Source organism: Leptinotarsa decemlineata, unplaced genomic scaffold (assembly GCF_025532065.1).
Source record: "Leptinotarsa decemlineata unplaced genomic scaffold, Ldec_3_MD MMD2_tig00026354_RagTag_RagTag, whole genome shotgun sequence".
In the NCBI taxonomy this organism is placed as follows: domain Eukaryota; kingdom Metazoa; phylum Arthropoda; class Insecta; order Coleoptera; family Chrysomelidae; genus Leptinotarsa; species Leptinotarsa decemlineata.
The window spans coordinates 17,936,162-17,960,314 of NW_027412702.1; the positions used below are offsets into that span (position 1 = coordinate 17,936,162).

The 24,153-nt window shown below is 34.0% G+C and overlaps 1 protein-coding gene and 1 pseudogene across 2 annotated transcripts; both read left to right on the plus strand.

The window, feature by feature from the left end:
- Positions 1-405: 405 nt before the first annotated feature.
- Positions 406-1,131, plus strand: LOC141486479 (protein CWC15 homolog A-like; annotated as a pseudogene).
- A 1,793-nt stretch (positions 1,132-2,924) lies between these two features.
- On the plus strand, positions 2,925-23,143 carry LOC111502482 (glass bottom boat). 2 transcript variants are annotated; one of them, XM_074184544.1, is made up of 6 exons: positions 2,925-3,455; positions 9,283-9,469; positions 9,932-10,086; positions 14,076-14,249; positions 17,472-17,545; positions 22,527-23,143. In XM_074184544.1, exons 1-6 carry the CDS (start codon positions 3,080-3,082, stop codon positions 22,785-22,787), a joined length of 1,227 nt encoding a protein of 408 aa, XP_074040645.1. In that variant the 5' UTR covers positions 2,925-3,079; the 3' UTR covers positions 22,788-23,143. The 2 variants fall into 2 exon arrangements, with proteins under 2 accessions (XP_074040645.1, XP_023012342.2); XM_023156574.2 differs by lacking the exon at positions 22,527-23,143 and adding an exon at positions 20,523-21,944 and having other exon boundaries at positions 2,928-3,455.
- The last annotated feature ends 1,010 nt before the right edge of the window (positions 23,144-24,153 follow it).

The window sequence follows — 24,153 nt, forward strand, 5'->3', positions numbered from 1 at the left end:
TTCCGGCTCATACGCATATATCCATGATTCGTCACCTGTCACAATATCATACACGTCTTATGAAGCACCACGGTCGAACTTTTTGAATCATTTCCTTACACCACATGACGCGAGCCTTTTTTTAGCGATTGATAAATTATGGGGGATCCAACATTTTCAAATAGGATTGAATAACTCCCTGTTACTAGATGTTTTTTCTCATGTGAAAACTGGTACATAAGCTCAGGTTATTCAATTCATTACAAATTCAGGTAAAAACTCAGGTACCTGATAAATTAGATATATAAATCATTGAATATGCAGAATTTAGTTAGTAAAGACACTTTCCGAGGAGCCATTGTTTAGTTACAGAATAATCTGTTCAGTTTTGAAATCAAAATCAGAGTTGTGATAATTGCTTAAAAAATGTCAACTGCTGCTCGTCCTACATTCGATCCCGCTCGAGGTAGCCAGGGAAAAAATGAGAAAGATTTGAGTGCTATTTCCAGGCAATATTCCAGCAGAGATTTGCCAGGACACACGAAATTGAAATACAGACAGCATGGTCAACGAACTATTGGTGAGACTAGGGCCCGTGATTTCCGTAAAGAATTAGAAGATAAGGAACGAGAGGGAAGACCTGCCAAGAGGCTGAAGTTAGACCAAGTACATGCAGCAAGTGTAGATGCTGATGACTCCCTAGATGAGAACTCTGGTTCTAGTGACGACGACGATGATACTGAAGCTCTGTTGGCAGAAATAAATAAAATAAAAAAAGAGAGAGCAGTCGAATAATCAAAAAAGGAAATAGCAAGACGCCAAGAGGAAGGTAGAATCAGAATGGAGAATATTCTAAGAGGAAATCCGTTGTTAACCCGCTATTCTTCCGGTCCAACCAAAGTTGATCAACGAGTAAAAAGGAGGTGGGACGATGATGTTGTGTTCAAGAACTGTGCCAAGTCTGAACCAAAGAAAAATAATAGCATGTTCGTCAATGACGCATTACGTTCAGGGTTTCATAAAAAGTTTATGGAGAAATATGTTAAATGAAATTATTTCGTTATATTTTTGTGTGAAGAAAATTTAGTTGTATTGTCAACGTGGCGCAGATTTTTCTTGCTTTTGTAAAATAAAATATTTCATTTGTTTTTAGTTTCTCTGATTTTCATTTCGTTTGGGTATTTGTTTACAATATATTTTATACATTCTAACCAGCTTCTCTCCATAATTTTTGGAGTTAGTGTGTCGAGAATTGCCAGTAACTTATCCGCATATCTTGAAATCAGACCGCAATCGTGCTCTAGAACACAGTCCAGGAACAGTGATTAATCTTTTTGAAAATTGCAGATTATAATAATATTAATGTGCGTTTTTATTGGTAACAAAATGAAGACGGGTTTGTTACAGATTCTTCATTAGAATTGATGTGCTTTTTCTCTAAAGGAACATTTATTATTCTTAATACATAGTTGTAACGGTCTCGTACACCAACATCTTTCGTATACCGTTGTTACTCTAGGAGAGTGTTTCCAAATGACGGGAGTTTCATATATAAATTTAAGAACAAATACATTTTATGTGGCAAGACAAAAATATCAAATGGTCATGTCAAGCATTTTGAGAAAGCTGGAAAGTGTTGATAATTTTGATGAGGGCGGTTCATTGATGTTTAAGTCATAGCATTCTGTCGATTACCATGAAAACATAATCGGCGATGTGTTATCATTATAGAAAAGTTGAAACAGTACCAACTAATGAAAGTGTGGTTAACAAAAAACTATTGTCCATATTGTGTTCAAATGACGCTCGTTTCACGGATTCCACATCTAGTCGACAAGATGACAGAGACGAAATATTATCATTCTGCGTCTGCCCCCTTATCATTACGAACTTAACCCCATTGAACTCGTTGGGGCTCAAGAAACGGGTTTCGTTGCATGTAAAAACACTGTATTTTGAATAAAAGAAGTTAAAATTCTCTCATACATTTATAATGAGTAATTATAATTTTCACTATAAGGAAACGGAGTATTATTGACTATCAAACGAGTTATTGCAAAATTGAAACTAACGCTTGTCAAAATAAATTCAGGCGTCTTTATAAACCCATGCAACACGTGTGATAAAGAAAGGTTGCAATTGCGTTGGTTTTGTTTTACGTGGTGAATCTCTTTGAAGTTTGAAGTCGTATTTTTGTGTTGAGTAGTCTTTGGATGGAGATATTTTTGAAAGGTGAAACAGAAATCTCTGGGGTAGAATAAATCCTAAACAACACTTCTCCCAAACACCAGGTCTGCAATACTCTGCTCGCCGTGCGTTTCACCAACCATGTTGGTTATAAAAAATGAGTATAAAAATAAAACTTCACTTAGATGACTATGACTTCAAATCTAGATGAATTTTTTAATGCTGAACAACTTTCCGAGATTTTTCAAAATGAGAGTACCTACTTTAATACTCCAGTCTCAAAATCAAATATTTGAAGGCTCCTCGTATATTACGTGTGTTTTACTGTATTTTGTTAGTGTATGTTTGGTTTTAGGGGATGCACAAACTTTTATCAAGTAACTTTTTGTCGAAAATCCCTTAATAAATAAGTTTTCCATGTGGTTGGAGATGACATTGTATATGCTTCGACACCCTTGCTAATTTGGGTCAGAGGTCACAAGTACATTTATAATTGAAATGACGTAGGTGTAGAAAGGGGATACTCTGATTACCTCCACTGAAAAATCACTTTTATTCAATATGTTTAAACTCCGTATTAATTATTCCATAATTCAACTTCTGGTGACATTTCGGTCAATCACAAATGCATAATCGCCACGAAAAGGTGAACAGATTTTATATACCTGTGATTCTTAAAATCTCATTATCTTTCAAGACCCCCTATAGAGAGAGGCATCTTAATAGGTGGGGACTCGTTCCAATCTAACAACCTGTTCAAATACCTGCCCACACAGCTTTTATAACTTGGACAGAGTCTGCACGCAGTCTCTTAGTGGCTCGAGTTTCGTAAAAGTGGCGATTCTCCAGTGTTTACATTTTAAATACCGCGTAGGCGTTGATCAACTCTAATTGAACAAGTGAATTCACTGAAATGCGGTGTGCGATAGTGCTGGTGTGTCTGGTTCTGGCGAATTCGTGGACCGCTTCCTCGACGCCGAAATCTGGCATTTACCTCGATAACGGGTTCGACCAAACTGCGATGGAAAGGCTCATGACGGTGGACGAGAAGAAGGAGATGGAGTTGGAGATTTTGAACCTCCTAGGGCTACCCCGTCGACCAAGGAAAGTGAATAGAAAGCCTCTGAACAAGTCGGCGTTGAAATTTCTTCTCGACATCTACGAATCCTTGTTGGAGGAGGAGCACGAGGGGAAAACCAGGAGGAAACGTAGTACGGATGTTTACATTAGCGGGGAGGAACAAAACAAGATCGACGAAAGTGATGTGATAATGACTTTTGAAAGTAGCAGTAAGTATTGACATCACGGAGTTTTTAATACGAGGTGCGAGCTGAAATTAGGTCGAATTTTTCCCAGGTGACTGAACTGCATACTGTGACAAAATTTCTGAAATTTGTTTTCAAAACAAATGAAATTGTTTTGGTCACATTCATTTGCTCTTTGCAATATCATCTCATGAATATGATTTCGATTATTTCCCTCGATGTACAAAAAGAACGAAAAGTTGATGTACCTATACAAAAATCATAACATTTGGATTTTGTGCTTATATTATAATTTCCCTTTGCCAGTAATAATCTCGAAATGTTGTACAAGTGATATGCATTGAAAAAACAGATTACGACTGGGACTAATGTGACATAATGTTAAAATAAAATATTAATTATTTTTTTCCAGAAAATAATAATTGTCTATGCAATAAACATTTATTTTAATTAAATACAAAAATCAAAAATTCAAATTGTGAAAACTCAATTCCACCATCATTAAAAAATTAATTAATTAATCAATTGTTTCATGTTCCTGTTAATAAACAAATAACAAACACAATTGTGTGCTACTCGCTATCAGCTGATTTTGAAAAACAATTTTGTCAGTTTTAATAAAATTAATTATCTAATAATGAATTTAAAAATACTAGAGTACAATGAAAATTGGGTAAATTTTAATCTAACACTAGAGTTTTACTGACTCTTGAGACAGACCAAATATATGCGGGCTTGATGCACAGATGAATGCACGCCTCAATTTTAAAATATAAAAAAACAGGGTGGGGCACCCCATACGACACAGTCACTGTGAACCAATCATTTTTTTTCGGGAATTTCTCCATTTCATTGTATGTATATTGATTAAGGCTGCAGTTTACAGGGTGGCTAAAAAAAGTGCGGCATATCAAATATTGTGTTTTTTAAATGGAACACCCGGTATTTCGTTACATTTTTAAATAGATCAGGGAAAAATAATATATGACTTCATATGAGGTATTATGTACCTAACTATAGCCGTTCTCATTTATAGATTTTTTATGAAAATGATAGGTAGGTACAATTGGAAACTAAATAAAATCAAAATGTATAGAAATCATCCCTTTGAATTCTGACCAAGCATTGAAGAGGTACAGCTTGTCAAATTTAGGAAGAGACTTGAGAATGTCTGCTCTCTCTCTTTCACTAGTACGGTACTAGCGAAAGAAAGAGAGAGAGAGAGCAGCAATTCTCATGTCTCTTCCTAGATTTGACAAGCTGTATTGGGCTATTGATTTCGATGAACCCCGTTTCTCAATATTATACGGAATGTTCAAAATCATTGTCAATTTTCTATAATTTCGAAAAAAAAAAACTTTGTTATTTCAAATAGAACACCCTGTATTCTTATGGTCTAAACAATGTTGTTCCGTCTGCTTATCCTGTATCCTTCTTGATCTAACGTTGACTCGTATGAGGGTTTTCTATGCGATTGATCTCATAATAAGAAATTCATTTTCCTCATTTCCAATGCTAGGTTTTGGTTATTTGCCTTTACATATGCTACACTTGCAGTCCTACGAAATTCATGTAGCAATTGTTTGAAAACCAACTTTTTTGGATGATTTCTGTTTGGATATATATTTTTATGCATACACTCTTGACGCCAAAAGGCGTCAATCGCTAAAATCATATCTATCCGCTCTTGAATGTGATACAATTTCATTTTCAACACAAAGCCAGTATCTGAAAAATTATTTAGGTTAGGTAGAGGAAATCTTTGTCCGAAATTATAAAAAAGTGACAATGATTTTTGAGCATTCTTATAATATTGAGAAACGAATTTAATCGAAATCAATAGCCCGAAACCTCATTTATGCTTGGTCAGTATTCGAAGGAATGATTTCTATACATTTCGATGTTATCTAGTTTCCAAACCTAGCATTTTTATAAAAAAATCAATAACTCGAGAACGAAATACAGGGCGTTTCATTCGAAAAAACAAAACTCTGATATGTCACACTTTTTTGAGCCTCCCTATAGACTCCAAAATAATTTCCTTCTACATACAATTAAATGGAAAAACTCTCGAAAAAATTAATGGTTTGGTTTACAGGGACCGTGTCGTATGGAATATGCCCACCCTGTATAATTAACTCACTAATGACTTGATAGTGTGTCGTAGTGTTATTTTGCCTTCTTTGTAGGAGTCTGCTCACTTTCACTCTTAAAATTATCACTGTAAGACATATTTAATTTTTAATTATTTAAAATAATTATTTATTTAGTAAAACTCTTATTATCTTTATACTATGGTAAAACACAGGTTATGTATACTGTAGGGAACACAACTGTATTCATTGTAGGTATCCGAGCTCAATGTGGCGAAAGAGATAGCGTAATGCCGAACCAGTGGGAAGAGAATGTGTCATATAGCGTGGCGACGTGTCGCCAGGTCAGCAATCGGTTTTACGTGCGGCTATAGATGTGTCACATCAAAAATTGAACATTGTAATGAAGAACAGTCGCAAAAAGTTAGTTCATCCCAAGGACGGACGTTTTGAAAAAGCATTTTCAATTTTAATAAAGAGAATTGAAACTTTATATGTTTTTTACCACTTTTATTTGTAACTAACGTTACTTACTGCAGTTTCGTCGTATAAGACTTCAAACATGTATAATGTAAACATGTTTGAAAATGTCCTTATAAGACGAAACTGCAATGACGTTAGTTACAAATAAAAGTGGTAAAAAACATAGCAAGTTTCAATTCTCTTTTCTATATTATGATTTTCTACCACGTAGTAACGGCAACATCCATCAATTTATTTTAAATTTTCATAAAATGTGGCATTGAAGCAAACGTACCTTTGGTGTACCAAAAATAATCTTCCCCTCAACACAAACAAATGTAAATACTCAAAATATACCCTTAAACATAAAGTTATTTCTCATGATTTCTGCATAAATAACACACCTCTTCAAATAAGCACTCCTCAAAGGGATCTTGGTGTCACATTTGACCCTAAACTGAGTTTCTCCATACACTATGACACAATGACATGCTCAGCCAAACGGATGCTAGATCTCATCTATCGTAACTGTAACAACTTCCGAAGCAGAGAACGTTTTATAACTCTTTTCAATGCATACGTCAAATCTCGGCTGGAATATGCCTCCCTTATATGGTCACCCATATACAATGTCCACATAAACAAAATCGAATCCATACAAAGAGGCTTCATGAAATATATTACTTATAAGCTAGAAGGAGTTTACCCTGAACAAGGCATCGGCAACAAAATACTACTGAATAAATTTAATCTATTATCCCTTCAAAACCGAAAAACCACTACCCTATAATTTTCATTTATAAACTTGTGAATAATCTGATTGACTATCTCACTTCAACTTTCATGTTCCACGAATTAATTCCAGAAATGAACTGACTCTTTATCTATCAAATTCTGGAACAAACATGTTACTCAAATCACCAGTTGTTGCAATGAGCAAACTCTACAATCAACTCTGTGAAAATGCCTAACTTGAAAGTTACTTTACCATGTGAGCTTATTACTACTACTGTAGACATCACCAACTTATTTGTCCTGTCTGTTCTAAGAATGGAAATTTAAATAAAATGGTTAGTTTGCAATATTTCCACTTGTAGACGCCAATCAAAATGCAAAATTAGGTACCTATATCAACAAATTACAATATGCGTATCTATACCGGAATACGGACCTGCGCCTTCGCAAATTGTCTAACAATGATTTTCTTCAGTCCCTATCGAGTAAAACCGTATTTCTCTGAAAAAAAAACAAAATACAAATTTCTGTTCATTTACTTCTGATTTGAATTACATGAGATTCAAACGAGTCAATTGAATACATGGTTTCTTAACCAGTCCTATTCAAAACAAACCAAGCTACTTTTTGCAAATCAAATATTTTGTTACCCACTATAATGAGCCTCAACATCATCGAACTATTTCCAGCCGTGTTTGTTTTCATTTCATTCTTCCAGATAACGAACTTGCCAGGCAACACAATATTTATTCTAAGAGCTCTCCAGAAATTAGCATTTCACGCGCAAAACCCATGTTCACAGCACAAATTAATAAATTGATTGGGATAACCATATATATAATAATTCCTATTCAGCTGTTTGTGACCAGATTACTAATAACTCAATTTGCATTATACTAGTTATTTATACACTATTGCCATATTTATTCAAGATCGAAACATCTGTTTTTTACAAGGTGGAAGTTGAAAAGTTTTTTCTCTTTTACTTCATTTTGCTTTTATATGTTTGTGTTACTGTTTTATATTGTTACTTAATTGCTGTGCGGACTAGGCATGTGTATCCATTTTAATGTATATTCAATCTGTCCAACCTTTGGCATATATTTTTTCATATTCTAGAATCATTCTTTTACATTTTTTGGGCCATTTCAACCTCTTATAAAACTTTATGTTGTTGAATTGGCGAAAAACAATGGCTTGCATAATCTCAGTACTGCAACCTATAAGGTCTTTTGTGCCTAATACTATAATACCTATTTGAGCCCCCGAATGCTGAGACTTTTGGCGAAGTTTTTGATGACCATTAGATAAGATCAGTTTCTGTAATAATTTTACGTTACAACGTTGCTCTAACTCTTTGATGCTGAACATGGTAGGCAAATATCTAATATAACGCAAGTTATCCTTCACTGCTCCAATCGACTTGAAAATACGCCTTGTAGATGACTAAAACAAATGGACCCAGCATTGATGAATAGTAGTGAGGTTAGGTTAGGTGCACCGCAACCAGCAAGGGTTTATTGTGGCTCACACCTATTCACACTCGACCAAATAAATCTAGCTTCTTGACGAAGCCGAATAGTTTGTATGATGAGTGGTCTTTCAGGTCAGATGGTAATAGTACGGCTCTGCCGAACTCTAAAAACCTGATTCAGTTCCCAGTGAGATAGGCACAAAGTATGTGATCTGCTGTTTCATCATTTTCCAAACAGAGGCGACAATCCGAGTCTCTGCATATGATGAATCAAATGACAGTGACCTGTAAGAAGGCCTGTTAGACATCGTAGTTCACCGTAGTCACCGTAGTTCACCGTAGTTCACCGTAGTCCAACAACTGTTTGGTATCGAGCTTCGAAGGGTGAGTAAAAGCCTTGGAGTAAGACAATCCTGGAAGATTCTGCCAGAAGTCCATAAATCTTCCTGGTGTTCTATCTTTGTTTGGCAAAGCATAAAGCGCTGCTAATGGCAGGTTCTGGTCCGATGAAGCTGCTTGCAGCACCCTCCTTTGCAAGGGAGTACGCAGCCTCATTGCCTTCCAGGCCAGTATAGCCAGGAATCCAGACTAGAGAGAATCTGTTAAGTTTTCCTATCGAGGAGAGTCGTTTTTGGCAATTTGCTACCAATTTAGACGTTGCTCGGTAGGAGTCAAGAGCTTCCAACACCGCTTGACTGTCCGAGAATATTTTTATTGACTTGTGGATGAGGTTGGATTCTTCCAATCTTCCCGCAAACAATTCAATGAGGTAAATTTCCGCTTGAAGTACAGTCGCATAGGTTCCTAGGCAGGTTGATACCTCTGTCCTGGGTCTTCGACTGAAAACATCTGCACCAGAACCGGAAGGTGTTTTTGATCCATCTGTGAACCAGCAACTATCTGCTCTCAATATTTCCTTCTCCCGGAGGATTCAGTCCTCTCTACTCGGGAATGAATAGTAGTATCACCACCTTATGATAGATAATTACTTTTTGAACAGCCCTTGTAATACTGGGAAATTTCATTTCAATAGCTCAAAACACTGTCAAATATATGTAATCAGAAAGGCATTAAATATTGTTCACAGGTAACCATGTACCTGGCGTTAGACACGAAAGGGGTAAACGACTTTGGTTCAACGTTTCGGATGTTCCTGTTGCTGAAGATATTGTGGGAGCCGAACTGAAGATTCATAAAACTCCTGGAAAATATACTAAGAACCCGGACTATAAGTATACAGTCACCATTTACCAACTGATTAAAACTGACGATGGGTGAGTATACAATGTGAAATATTCCTTTAAATGATGTTCATGCGTGAAATATGATGAAATAAATTCATTATTCTAAATTCTCAAACTAATTTTTATAGTTTAATGTCCGAGATAAACAAAATTCCGAGTTGGAGTTGAAATTTAACAAAATTCCAATATTGAAGTCTTAAGCTAATAATAACATAATAAAAAGTCTTAGGGTATGTAATAATTACGAAATATTATATTTGCGTTATTCAGGCATATAAAAGAAAAAAGTAACCTGATCGGGATTTGAAACCGGCTCTTCTGTTCTCTAGGTAAGCGTATTTACCACCTTCGTTATCGGAGTCACTAAGCAGAATGCCAGTTCACAAAAACTTTTATCACTTCCACAAAAAATGACTTTTGTTTAATATTAATTTGTTACTCCACTGTAGAGTTGCTTACATAAAGGCGTGAATCCATTCAATTCCGTTTCAGAGAAAGAGAACTAGAATACATCTCTGCACAAAATACCACTTCTGGTTTCACCGGATGGATAAGTCTTAACGTAACTGCCTGTCTAGCTACTTGGGTGGCTTTCCCGGATTCCAACAAGGGTTTTTACCTTTCAGTACATCCTGCAGACAAGCCAGGTAAGAAATTCGACTAATTAGTCTGTTTGAGGCGGCTGACTTCTCAGTAGAATCTATACTGATATAAATGTGAACGTTTGTGAGGATGGACGTACGTATGTATGTATGTATGTTTGTGGCTCTTTCACGCATAAACGAGTGAACGGATTTGGATGAAACTTTACATAAATAAAGCTTATACATTAGAATAACATATAGGCTACAATTTACAAATGTTTTATGTAATTTTGCTCATAATATAACGATAAGTAAGTCGGAAAAAGTCTTTTCCCCTGAGAGCTATCTTGGCGTGCGCTGCCTATATCGTTGGAGTTACATGCAGATAATGTACCTTAAGATTGTTTATCTTTAATAGTAATAAATAAAAGTCCGTTATAGCATATATCTACCTCTAATGTAGTAGCCACTATATGCATAATACTGAGCCATAAATACAATTAAATTGTATCCTTTTTTTACAATGCGCATTTTAGAATTTCTGTCAAATTCTTATAAAAATTGATACCATTGTCGTTTCAAGTATTTAATATAGATAAACTTTGTCTTTTACATCGATTAATTTGGACGAATCGTTTAAAACTTATCACGTTAAGATTAACCTGACGCAACGTTACTGCGGGGGTAGAGAGGCGGTCTAAGCAATGAAGCGCATCGCCGAAATCGCGACCCGAACTCGGGCAGACGCATAAGGGCAGACTTCGTTGACGGTTGTGTTAGTTTTGCAAATTTCTTAATATAGGTAACATTATTTGATTCTCAAAGCTATTTTAGTTACTGTACTTTTAAAGTAAAAATATAAATTACTGGCTGTTGTCCGCTTTTATATTAATGTACAGCCAAAGCTACTGAACCTAGAATCTTAAAATATGCAGGTAGGTTCTTTGTATATCATAAATAAGCATCAAGAACGGGAATGAGGAATTTGCACCCAGGGTTTCATAGATTGTATTGATTTTCGTCATTTCTAAACAAGAATATTTTTTTTTTTGCATACCACAATTTGTAGCTTTCTGTATGCAGTCAGGAATAAAATTATTGAAAGCTCTCAGAACCTTTCCTTTCATGTTTTCTTTATCACTCACAGGATCCGCATAGACATTTTCTTTGATATATCCCCAGATGAAGAAGTCTAGTGGCGTCAGGTCTGGAGAGCGAGGAGGAAATTTAAATGGCCCATTGTTGCAAAGCCACTGATCTTCGAACATCCCATTCAAAAACCCAGCAACGGTATCAGTACTATGTTCAGGGGCTCTATCCATCTGATATCATAACTTGAAACGGTATTGTTCAGAAACATGCCTTATGGATTCACCAACCACATTCCTAATTATATGCGAATATCTATCGCTATTCAAATTATCTTCATAAAGACATAAAATTCGGTCTTCCTTTATATCGCAAAAAACATTAAAACTCCATGAATCCTGGAAGTTGCGCTGGCGAACGAGCTTTGGATTTTCTGCTGCCCAAAAATTACTATTATGGCGGTTGTACATACCATTCTTGGCAAATTTGGCTTCATCTGTCCATATTATGTTCTTCATGAATTTAGGGTCCTCCTGTATCTTGATAAGAAACCATTCGCAGAATTCCACTCGTGCAGGTAAGTCGTGAGGTTTTGGATTTTGAACCTGGTGATATTTAAAGGTTCGCCACTTATGTTTGATTAAAATCTGGTTATTGACGAACATGAAATTCTAAGTGACTTTTCTGCGTCTTTCAACGAATTTCGATGTCCTCATTGTTTACGAGTGTTTTTTTTCTGTTGATGACAGACGAAAAAGATCTGAAATCACGGCAGTTTCTTAGAAGTCTTCACAGAATATTTTTATTGGGTCTATGTAGATTTGGAAATCTTTCTGTATAAAAACAAGTTCTGTCCATTATTTTATTGCATTCTCGATAAATGATTATTAAATTCAGGAAATCTTCATTAGAATACCCCAAACGAGACATTTTGCACACAAATAGAAAACTACGAAATACACGTCAATTATATCGCATCAAATTTTGACATATTTATTGTAACTTCATTTGTTTTCAAAGCTTTCTTGGTTTGGTATTGCTTCGAATGATTCACATTTCAAATATTTCTCAAAATCGGATATATCTTGCCAGGGGTATATTTTAGGTATAGGACATTCTTCATGAATTTGATATCTTTTTTTCGTAGTATCTCGATGTTATGTTTTAGGTGGAAATTTCAACCACCCTGTGAATTATTTTCAAAAATTCGATGGACCTGTTCATGACTTGATGCTTAAGGTGTGATTCTGTGAAATTTCACATTTTCAACTGTTACTGTCTATGAGTTATGATTTTTTCGGAGTGGTGCTGTAACTGTCAAGTTTTTCAGGAAAAAATTAATATATCGAAAACTAACAAATTTGGGTATAGGCATTGTTATAGAAAGTGGGCTTAAAGTGTGCTGAGAAATTCAAAAATGTAATAAAATACAGGGTGTTCCATTTGAAATAAGGAAGTTGTCCTCAACTTCCGGTATAACTGAAAGAGACTGAAATTTGAAAATATTTTAGTTGAGCAGGCCATTTTGTCAAACCCACTACCACAAAATTTCAAGTTTTTATATTGAATCGTTTCCCATATATTCCTAACGAACGCTCGTCGTGAAAGACCCTGTATTCATTGGCATGACTACAGATGCAATTATTGGATCAGTGCACGCTGACCAAAATTCGGAATTCACAGCAAAATTTTGTTTTTCCAAACATAAAAAGGAAAGATGTATTTGTTTGTAATGGATACACTCAAAAACTACTCCATAGGGTTCGAACATTTTTTCAGCCATAGAAAGCTACAATATCAGCGAGTAATGTAGGCCATATTTAAAAAAAAATCCTATATGAATAGCAGTAATTTAAAGTGCTCCGTTATCTTTCGAACGCCGCCGCCCGGTTCCTTGTGAAGTGGGCGTCGCCGAAGTGAAGAATTAATTTCATTCGTGAATATTCATATTTCATTGTTTATTTAAAAAACCACATACGTTTCGGAATTTTTGCCATCTTCAGGTCCTAAAATATCATAAATTTACAAACAATAACTTAACAATAAATAATATTTACGATTTTCAATTTTTAGTGATGATACTATGCTATCACACTCAATCTATCTTACAATTAAGTTTACTTCGAAATGTACCGAATCTTTCGAGAAACACATACCAAATTAGGAACTTATGTTCTCTTGAAGTATTCTTTTGTTAACTTAATCGTATCTCACCTGGCCAGCTGAGGAGCCGCTGGTGAGAGTGGTCCCTATAAAAAATTGAATGTAGGGAATTGTTGATAATTTTTGTATATATCAACCCATACAAAGCCAGGGCGAGTGAGCTGTAAAGTAGCGATGATTTTAATAATTTTTTCACTATCAGAAGTAACAGGCTACTTTTTATTCAGATACACCCACAGGATCGGGATCTATGCGGCATAATCAGTTATATTCTGTAGTTCACACGGACGAAGTCGCGGCCAAAATTTTCATAAAGAAATATATTCTGTTCAACTGGCTGTTTAACTGGTATGGGTCAGCATTTTTCGGATTACAATGGTATTTGGTACTGAGCCCTAAATAATTTTGAATTCTGTGAACAGAACTTTCAACCAACGATCCTTTCATGTTGGTAACAAATTATCTTCAAAGAGTTCGGCTAGTTGTTAAAAGCATTTATTTAATAGTTTTCAAAAATACATTTTAGGACTCAAAGACTCGAGGACTCAAAGACTAGGTTGGATATTAAACATTTGGAAAAAGTTGTGACGAGGTGCGGTATTAATGATAAAGTTCATTTGGTTAAATATACATTATTTAATAACAATATCAGTTCTGCAAAATTAAAATGAACATAGAAGTTCTCACTAAAGAAGTGTATGATTTGCATCATACACCTCTTGTATGTATATGTATGTAATATGCTACGTTCGCGTTGCAAAATCTCATGGATAAGTTTAATGGGTGATTTTAATTTCAAGGTCATGAGATCCGACCTGAAGATCTGGGCCTGGTCACCGTGAAAGGAGACGACGAAACGCAACCATTCATGGTGGCTTTTCTCAAAGCTGTTAACCATGTGAAACCTAGAATAGCTAGAGATACCAGAACGAAAAAAGACACGTTGGATGGCATGATGAGAGATTACTCTAGAGGTGAGTTGAATTGCTTCATCAAATCTGAATAATACATTTCAAAAACAAATAGAAAATATTTGAGATAAGCAGTAAAAAATTTCGAAATATTTCATAGTTTTCTTATTAGTCAGTATAGGTATATCCGAGACGGGCTTGAACATTTAACGTTCATTTCTTTAGATTACTGCCTGTCTTCAAGCATAGCCCACTGACTAATAAGAAAGTTTTTCTTCTTTATTCAGAGGAATCGGGCAAATTTTGGATATGCAGTTGGTTAGTACCTCGTCCGCTAGATGGAGTGACATTTTTGTTGTTCGCCCCAACTTAAGACGAGGAATGAAATACTCTGAAAGAATTTCGATTTTCAATTATGGAATATCATTGACTTTATGTCGATGATGGCCACCATCTTCCACTGACGAGTGGCTGAGGAGCCCGAAACCGGTCTGCAAGTGTGCCGTTCCAAAATTGAAGGTCGACTCTTTCAGTTGTATTGCATATGCAGGAAATGTTCTGTGAAGATTCCTGCCCTGACGCCTGTCGGATATTATCCAACGCCGTTCGTGGTATTAGCCAAGAATACTTACCACAGAGAAGCGACAAAGACGACCATTTTGTGTCCCTTTTTCGTAGACGCATGCGTCGACTTGGTTGTCTCCACGTCATTTTCGGGCTTAGTTGTCTCCATTAGTCTGTGAGCACTGAGCAAACATAATGAGATAGGTAGTTAGTTACAAAAGGTATAACTCGGTATACATTAAAATTATGCTATTTAAGCAAGAGTTTTCAGGAGATAATTAGTTTTGAAGAATCCACCGTGAGAGAAACAGTAGAAAATTCAGCAATATAAGGCACTTGAAATTAAAATTAAAACAATGCTCGAACTGGACAAGCGATGTGTGATACCTATAGATGAGATGGCTTTAAAACTCAATCTTTTTTTGATACAGGATGTGATGAAATTATTGGTTTCGAAGATATTGGAGAGGCAAATAAGAGGAATTCCATATGTAGAAATGCTCTCGTTAATATGGCTAGAGGACTTTATTCTCTCTGGAAACAACCGATTGCTTTTTCTTTCATTGAATCACAGCTACCAGCAAAAAGTCTACCTGATATTTTGGATAAGTGCATTTCTAAATTATTCAATATAGGTCTGCATGTTGATGGCATTGTGACTGACATGGGCTCTAACTTTTATGAATTGTCAAAGTTGTTAGGGGTCACTTTAGAAGAATCTGAATTTGAGCTCGGTGGTAAAAAACTTGTTTATATTTTTGATCCAAGTCATTTGATAAAAGCCACTAGAAACAATTTTTTTAAACATTAATTTCATTTTGAAGGCAAAAGTACATCTTGGTCTTTTGTGCGCTCTTTTTATGAGCAAGACATAGGGCAATTTTATAGATTCGCACCAAATCTTACCAAATCACATATCAATCCAAACAATTTTGAAAAAATGAAAGTGAGTCTAGCAACACAAGTTCTAAGCCTCACAGTTGCAATGCAACTGTAAGGCTTAGAACTTGTGCATTTGTGGCAATTGTGGCAATGAACTTGCTTCCTTCCTGCTTCTTCTTTTGGCAATACACGTAATAGAGACATTCAATAACCTTTTTGATTTGTTGAATTCTTGTTCTTTACGACATTCATATAAATACAAAAACGTTTTAGAAGATTCGAAATTCCAATTAGATTTGAAAAATCTTGAAAGTTTCAATTCAAAGGACAAAAATGTCACAAATCGAGTCAGATTTAGAAAATGTTAGATTATTTCCATGAATAGTGAAATTAAAATATGGGATGAGCTTTCCAAATCAAATTATAAATATTTAAAAACGAGATGACTCAATTCAGATTGTCTTGAAAATTTTTTTGGTACTGTAAGACAACAATGCGGAAATAATGTTAATCCGACCCCTATACAATTTCAAAGGGCATTCCGGAAGTTGTTTTGCCAAAATTATTTACATTCCAATCATATGAATTGTAAGAATGATTTAGATGATTTATTAGTCAGTATACAATCCACAAACGTAAATGATATATTTATATCAGATGAGAATCACTTTTCTCGAGCCCTTGCCCTTCCGGATTATGATTATAAAAATGAAGATGTATGTACTCAGAATTCATTCAGTTACGTTTGTGGACACATTTGAAAAAAAAGCTCTTCAAGTTCGAACATGTTATGTGTGTCACTCTTTCAGCACGAAGTGCAGGACTTTGGATGTTGCTTATACTACGGAAAAAAACATGTTTGGAAATTTGCGCTCACCACCAGATGAATTCATTAATTTTATATATCAGTTGGAATGTTTATTTAACAATCGATTTAATTATGTACAATGTACATAATTAAGCTATTCATAAGAATGAAAATTTTTTATAGTATCAAATATACTAATAGATATATCAATAATACCAAAGGTAAAACTGTAAAAAGGAAACAGATTCTGTCACATTTTTAAATTAAGAGGTTTTGTTAAAATATCTTGTTTCATTATTTTTTCATTCGAAACCTTAGTGGACTTATTTATTTCAGAGGATATAAAATGATTATATAATATAAGCATTATTCTATTATCGTAACTTTATTTGAATTTTCTATCTAATGAATTGGATTTACAAAATAAAGTAATTTAATTTATTTCTTGAAAGCCAATTCATCATAAATAATAATAAATTGGCAATATAATTAAGTATTCTCTATTATTACTGCGAAAGTTGTTCAATTAGCAATATAAAAATTGAATGGAGTAAGATTCCCTTTACACTATAATTTTATATTTCACAGTGTGCCCACGTACTATACTAGAACGTAAGAGTATGTATTTTTATTAGTGTATATCGCTGAGAGGTCATTTTTCTCAGTGAATCAGGTTGTTTATCACTCAAAATCACTCAAAATCGAGGTTGGGACACCGAACATCAGAGGATCCAACGTTAATGTCGCTTCTCTGTGGTAGGTATTCTCGGGTATTAGCCAGTGGAGTAGTTGTTTTCTTATAGGCGTGAGTCCATTCAACCTACTGTGTAGGTAATATCCGAGACGGGCTTGAACATCTAAAGTTCATTTCTTTAGATATATTTCATAATATTAGATTAATTTATGTTTTTGAAATGAAGACTTTTCTCAACTTTCCTTTTGTCCTGTTTTCCATATTCAATTACAAATGGAATTGTAATGGGTATTTTGACAGTTTGTTCATTAATTATTGTGTTTCATTTTTTTTGTAGATGTAAATAAACCGGCCCAAAGGAGTTGCAGAATCGAGACTTTGTACATCAGTTTCAAAGATTTGAAATGGCAGGTAGGTTTCATTTTAATTTTTATAATTTGTTTCTTATTTTTATTTATTGTTCAAGCAACACACTTTTAATTTTACTGCAAACATTATTTATCAGTCTTAATATGTAACAATGGGTCCACCGTAAGGAGAAAATCTGAAATCTTAAGATATAAGGAGTTCAAAACAACCACTGTTCCCAAACAACAGAACTGCAATACTTTTCTCGACGCCGGTTTCACCAATCAAGTTGGCGTCTTCACGAGATGAAGTAGATGCAAAGTTGGTAAAACTTGGAAAAATTTACAATTTTAGAGCGTAATTGAATAAAGTTTCAAAATCAAGTGATCGATTTTTCTTCGATCCATATGAAAAAGTGAAATTGATGATGGTGTCTGTGAAACGAAACGTTGAATTAGAAATCTGTACACAACTCTTTTACAGTTTGGATAGGGGCTTTGAAAAACTGTTTTTTGTAATTCCTGCTTGAATGAATTCAGAAAAAAATTGAAACGGAATTGGCGAATTCGGGTTCTTTTCCAATACCTCCGGAACTAATCGATATTTCCTGAATTTTGAAACGCCTTCGAAACGAAAAAAGACTCGTAATGAGTAAACTTTTTTGACAACAACTTCACTGACATATGCCCATAAATATTCAATTAGTAAATTTTGAAACGTAATTTAATAGGGAACTTTCTCCTGATTTCACAGACTTTGTATCTCTCAAGATTTTTGATTTTCCTGTGCTGACCCTTCCCATCTTGGACACAGCTTACATTGTGGTTTTGAAGTGTGGTTTTATTTTGTTTGTTGGTATTTCTTCAGAAAGGGTTTATTATCACCAACCATTATATCAGAGCATTTTATTGTAATCGAAAACCGATAGAAATATTGTTGATGCTCATAGTCTATTTTTATTTCTAGAACGATTTTTATTACAGGGATTATTTATGAAATGATGTGCATACTTACCATCAGGAACAGATGCATAGTATTTTGCATTTTCTTGACTTTCCGAATAGAAACGGTTGAAATGTCAGTTTATCGTGAAACTTTCCTTTTCCATTTTTAGACACTAGGCCTTGTGCAAGTTATAATTTTATTTTGCTCATTTTTCATGTTCTCTTCAACTCACACTGAGCTGTTGTTCACAGATCAGATGTTGGTTTTCATTCTTCATGGTTCAGGTGTTTCTCCTGCTTGGGAACAGTCTTACTTGCCCATTCTTCAGCTCTTCAGAAAACACTGCAGCTTCTTAGGCTTCTTACACTTCTTTTCCACCTTTAAATGACATTCATTTCAATTTTTCCAGGACTAATTTGTGCAGGTCTCTTGTTACTCTTTTCAAATCATTCATATTTATAGATAATGTTAGTCCGAACTTTCATTCCACAAGAAACAATCTGAACAATAATGAAATATTACTAGCTTGTAACTTTCACACTACTTTTGATTGTGACACTCACTCCATATTTGTGATGAAATTTCCACTGATTATAAATGAGGCAGTGCTTTTTGGGATTCTGAAATAAAGTTTAGACGATTTTGTCATATTTGTAATAGCTTTGTATTTCTACATTTCAACATGTTCAGGGGAGTATTAAGTCTTCCCAATTTGTATCCTCTTGATCTCTGTTGAAGCTCCAGACCTGTTGTAGGCATGTCGACTAAGAAATGTTTACAAATTACAGTAATTCATATTCGCTTGAGAAATATCCAACTAGGTGAATGTTCAGGAATTGAACAGTGATAGGTAACTAAGCAGAAACTATTATTTTCATCTGAAGGTTTGACTTCTTGATTTATCTTCACTGAGATTAGTATTTCAAATTATATAGCCGATATTCTAAATTTAACTAATTGATGTGATGTAAGGTAATATCATGAACTGTGAGTGTTGTGGAATGTGAAGATCTTGTGATTGAAAGTAAAGGTATTGTCGGGGGGTCAAAAACTGTTTGAAAACAAAGTTTAGAAATAACATCGTGAATTTTTTAAATATGACTTCTATAGTAATTCACATGCAAGATTTCAAATTTCTTGTGGTATCTATTAGAAAAATGTGACTCTCTTGTAAGGTAAGCAACTGAATGTTTTTATTTTACAATTCCAATTGTCGTTTCAATATTTCCGTTTGCTTCTGATAGATCTATGCATACTTAATACTATTCAAGCTTTTGTTTGTATTGAGTAGAATGCTTGAAGCTTAGAATTGCTAGTCTTTTTGTGAACTGAACAAATGCATCATTGTTCAGAATACTTTTAACACTATATTTTATTTTTTGGATCCCTCATCCTACAATACCGACTTGTAGAGACGCATTTCTCTTGTTTTTCAAATCATCAAAATATTTTTAGATATACCACAAGGTCTTTCACTTATGTGTCCATAATTATATGCATGCTCATGAATTTTTAGTTGATAGTTTTGAAGGGCAGTATTTGATTCTTCTGTATATTTATACAATCGATGGTCTCTTTAAAATATAATCTTAACGCAACCGCTCTCTCATATCTGATTGATTCGGCTGTTACTCGATGAAGATCCATAGTAATTTCATAAACTACACCTCAAGATTTGAACTCCACAAACTTTATGGAAATCAAATCGTGAGGTGTAGTTTATGAGATCTCTCGTATATATATATATATATATATATATATATATATATATATATATATATATATATATATATATATTTATATGTATGTATATACATATAAATATATATATACGTATGTATATATATTTCCATCTACACCTTAACTACATCCGTTGCCACTACCAATTTTTCCTTTTGCTTCCCTAGTTCTCTCTAATGATTGTATCATTTCTTCGACTAATAATGTGCTGTAAAAAGATTCTAGGCTTTCATGACCGATACTGTACTGACATGTTCAAGGCTTGTTAGCTGTTGTGAGAGAACAGCTAACCAGCCTCAAAATTCGATTAGTATTCACAAAAATGCTGTAGTATTGTATTTTGTATTTTTTTCAGGATTGGATCATCGCTCCTGACGGTTACGCTGCTTACTACTGCGTCGGAGAATGTAATTTTCCTCTTAACGCGCATATGAACGCAACCAACCACGCCATCGTCCAGACCTTGGTCCACTTGATGAACCCTTTGCGGACGCCGAAGCCTTGTTGTGCCCCGACTAAACTTGGCGCGATTCCAGTTTTATATTTCTTAGACGATCAAGACCAAAACGTCACTTTGAAGAAGTATAAAAAAATGGTCGTTAAAACTTGTGGATGCCATTGATATGTTGTATATTTTAAGCTGTGTATATGATGTATATTGTTTGATCTGGGAGTTGGCTGTGCAGTACTACAAAGTGACTTTAGATGGAGATTTACTATCCATGCCATTTTTTTAATTTGGAATTTGGCACAAGTTAAATACTTACTTGTGCCGTTTTCTTCAAGTTTTAATGTCAAAAGATATCGTAGACTGCTATAAATTTGTAAATAAATCCATTTTGCCATAATTTGTTCTGTACAATGGTTTAGGTTATGGTGCTTTTGCAAAAAACTTTCAAGTGAGAGATTCACCTATGAATAATACCGTACTTTAAACTGCTTTCATGAATGACATTCAGATCTGTCAGTTGATTGATTCCCAGTTTTTTGCATCGGCACTATTGAGCCCTGTTAGTTTTCCATTTCACACATTAATAGAAAATAATAGAAAAAACTATTTACAAGAAATCTCAACACCAAATAGAAAATTTTGAAGTATGATTAATATCATTTGTTTCTCAGTTGTTTGGGCAAAATTCCTAAATGAAGTCAAACCATATAATAGCCAAGAGTACTAGAATACTATATACAAATTCTGAGTAAAGAACTCGTGCAACTTTTACAGTTTAACATTATATTTCTCCCGAGTTTTGTGATATACTTTTTAATTATGTCGTTTTTCGGGCGTCGCTTTCTACACTTTATTTTCAACAACTTCCCAGGCAAAAATTATGATTGTTATTTTAGGAAATCAAGGTGGCAGTTCCAGGCAAAAATCGCTAGAACATTATTTTGAAAGTGATACTAAGAAAAAGACAAGAAAAAACATAGTCTGCTGCTGCTTCTTTTTTTCTAATAAAAATGTTCATTTATGCTGCCTAGAGCCTACTATAAAAGTACTGTATAGCCATTATAAAAATACAATGATGAAATAAAATTCTATTGTAGATATTTTGATACTTTGAGTAAATCTTGACTTATAATCAGATGAGATTATACAATAGTCAACACCAAAGAAATAATTTTTTACAGGAGTAAAAGTGACCATTGATTTTCTTTTTAATGTAATCTTGTCTAGATGTCTGTTGTACATAATGTCTATATCAATTAACAATGTGATGGTTGAGGGGATGGATGATTTTATAACTTTTGTATAATAAAAATTGATAAAACTGAACCCATTTGACTTATTTCTTCATGAATACCCCATCAAAGTATTCAAACTGAATGACTTCACATATGGATCGTCAGGAATTTTATACTTCATATATTGATGCTGTTCATTAAATTTTTTGCCTTTTTTCTTATTACTATATGATGTCGTTAAGCTATTTTCATTCAGTTTTTCTCTACGAATTGAAATTGAACCAACGCGCTGCCGAAATAGCCTGAAAAATTAACCGAAATTAAAATACATGACAGCATGACAGTTTCTTCAGTTTAATTTTCCAACTTAATTTTTTTTTCATAGAAAAAGATGAGTTCTATCGAAGTTATTTCTTTTGAATATTATCTGAATATAGTATGAACAAAAATGGCAAAACTTATAAGAAATAATTGAATATTTGAATTATATATCGTAAAGGTTCTTTCGAATATATTATGAATGTACTGTCAATACTTCCACTATATTTATGTTTTCTGATTGAAGTCTAGTATTCATGCAACATAATATATTCATTTTTTCCTCTAGAAACACGAATTAAATGAGATAATTTTTCCAGCCTTATTCAGATTATAGAAAAATCATGATTTTCAGGACTGGATCATCGCTCCTGAAGGTTACGCTGCTTACTATTGTGTTGGGGAATGCAATTTTCCTCTGAACGCTCACATGAACGCAACCAATCACGCGATCGTACAGACCTTAGTCCACTTGATGAATCCGTGGAGGTACGCTAAACCATGCTGCGCGCCGACAAAGTTAGGACCGATTTCAGTTTTGTATTTTCTGGATGACCAAAACGTTATTCTGAAGAGATACAAGAAGATGGTGGTTAAGACTTGTGGCTGTCATTGACATGTGATTTTGTTATATATTGCAGTGAGATTATGTAATAAACAGTGTTGTTTAGGTAAAAAATTGAAAATTTCCAAGTGGTATCTACTTCTGAACTCAGATATATAAAGTGACGACGCGACAGCTTGAGTCTTCGTATCTGTAGAAATTAAAATTTATGAAACTTATCAATTTTGATAAGTTATTTTATTATTGACAAACATGTCAACCTCTTGAAATCGACAATATTTTGGAATAAAGGGAAGACTTTTGGGTCCTACTAATGACTAACGGGTAATCCTATGAATATTTATTTAATGATAGTATACTGTCATTATATTGTGACTCTAAAAAATCAATAAATGAAGTGAAAAACATTGCAATTATTCACTTTCGCAACTATACTCTCTACCGAAGGAATTAGTAGGAAAAAAATCAACATTATTTATTGGAGTAAAATTTGTTTCTAATAATCGACCTGAACGTAGTTTGAATTAATTGTGGATGTTTGATAACGAATCTAAGCTATTGTGACAGAAAATGGTATGAAATAAAAAATAGAATCTTTAAATAAAGAAAATGCTACAGAGATGAAATCAGTTTTACTAATGATCACTATTACATATAATAAAAGGTTCACCAAAGATATTTGAGAGAAAATATTATTGGGGTGTTTATTAACGCAATAGACCTAAAACAATGATTTTTAGAGGTCTTGTCTGTTTGTTTTTGTGTTTGTTCTCAAACGACGTAAAAGATTTGGTGGCGGTTTTCGCTAGTGAATTATGGTAAGCTCCACCTACTATTTAGTGTTTCATTAATTCAAATCGGTTCATGATTAATACAGTCATATCAATTTGAAAAATCACGTCAAACATTTGTTGAACAAAAAATACTATGAAAATATTGTTCAGTTGATTTGGATGCAACTTTCGATAACATTATTCACAGTTTGTGAAACAATATTCTTGGAAACCTGCTCGGAAAACCCAAAAACTGAAGTTCCACAAAAAAATCGCATGGAAATAGCTTCAATTCAATATTTCAAAATAGTTTTTGGGAAAGAAAGTTTTTGGCTCTCTACTACTCCATCTTGATACAAAAAAAGATGAGAGAACCTTCCAAAGAAAGGAAGGAAGTAATCAATTTGAAAATAAGTAACTCTATACATGGATGTGTAGATCATGCAAAAAAGTAACTGTCACACACAAACTGAATTACACGAAAGAAAAACTTCTTTCGAAACAAATACTTCTATATGAACACTGAATTATGCAGAAGATACTTTTCTCTACTCAGTTTGTATTTCAAACATTCGTTGTGGAATAAAATCAGATATCATTCACATGAGTTCTACTTTAAATGAATGGTAACAAATTGCACTTAC

Excerpts from the sequence above, each read along its gene's own strand:
- LOC111502482 (XM_023156574.2), top strand. The coding sequence starts at position 3,080 with ATGCGGTGTGCGATAGTGCTGGTGTGTCTGGTTCTGGCGAATTCGTGG. Across the intron at positions 9,470-9,931 it reads CTGATTAAAACTGACGATGG|AGAAAGAGAACTAGAATACA; the intron begins GTGAGTATACAA and ends ATTCCGTTTCAG. Across the intron at positions 14,250-17,471 it reads GATGAGAGATTACTCTAGAG|ATGTAAATAAACCGGCCCAA; the intron begins GTGAGTTGAATT and ends TTTTTTTTGTAG.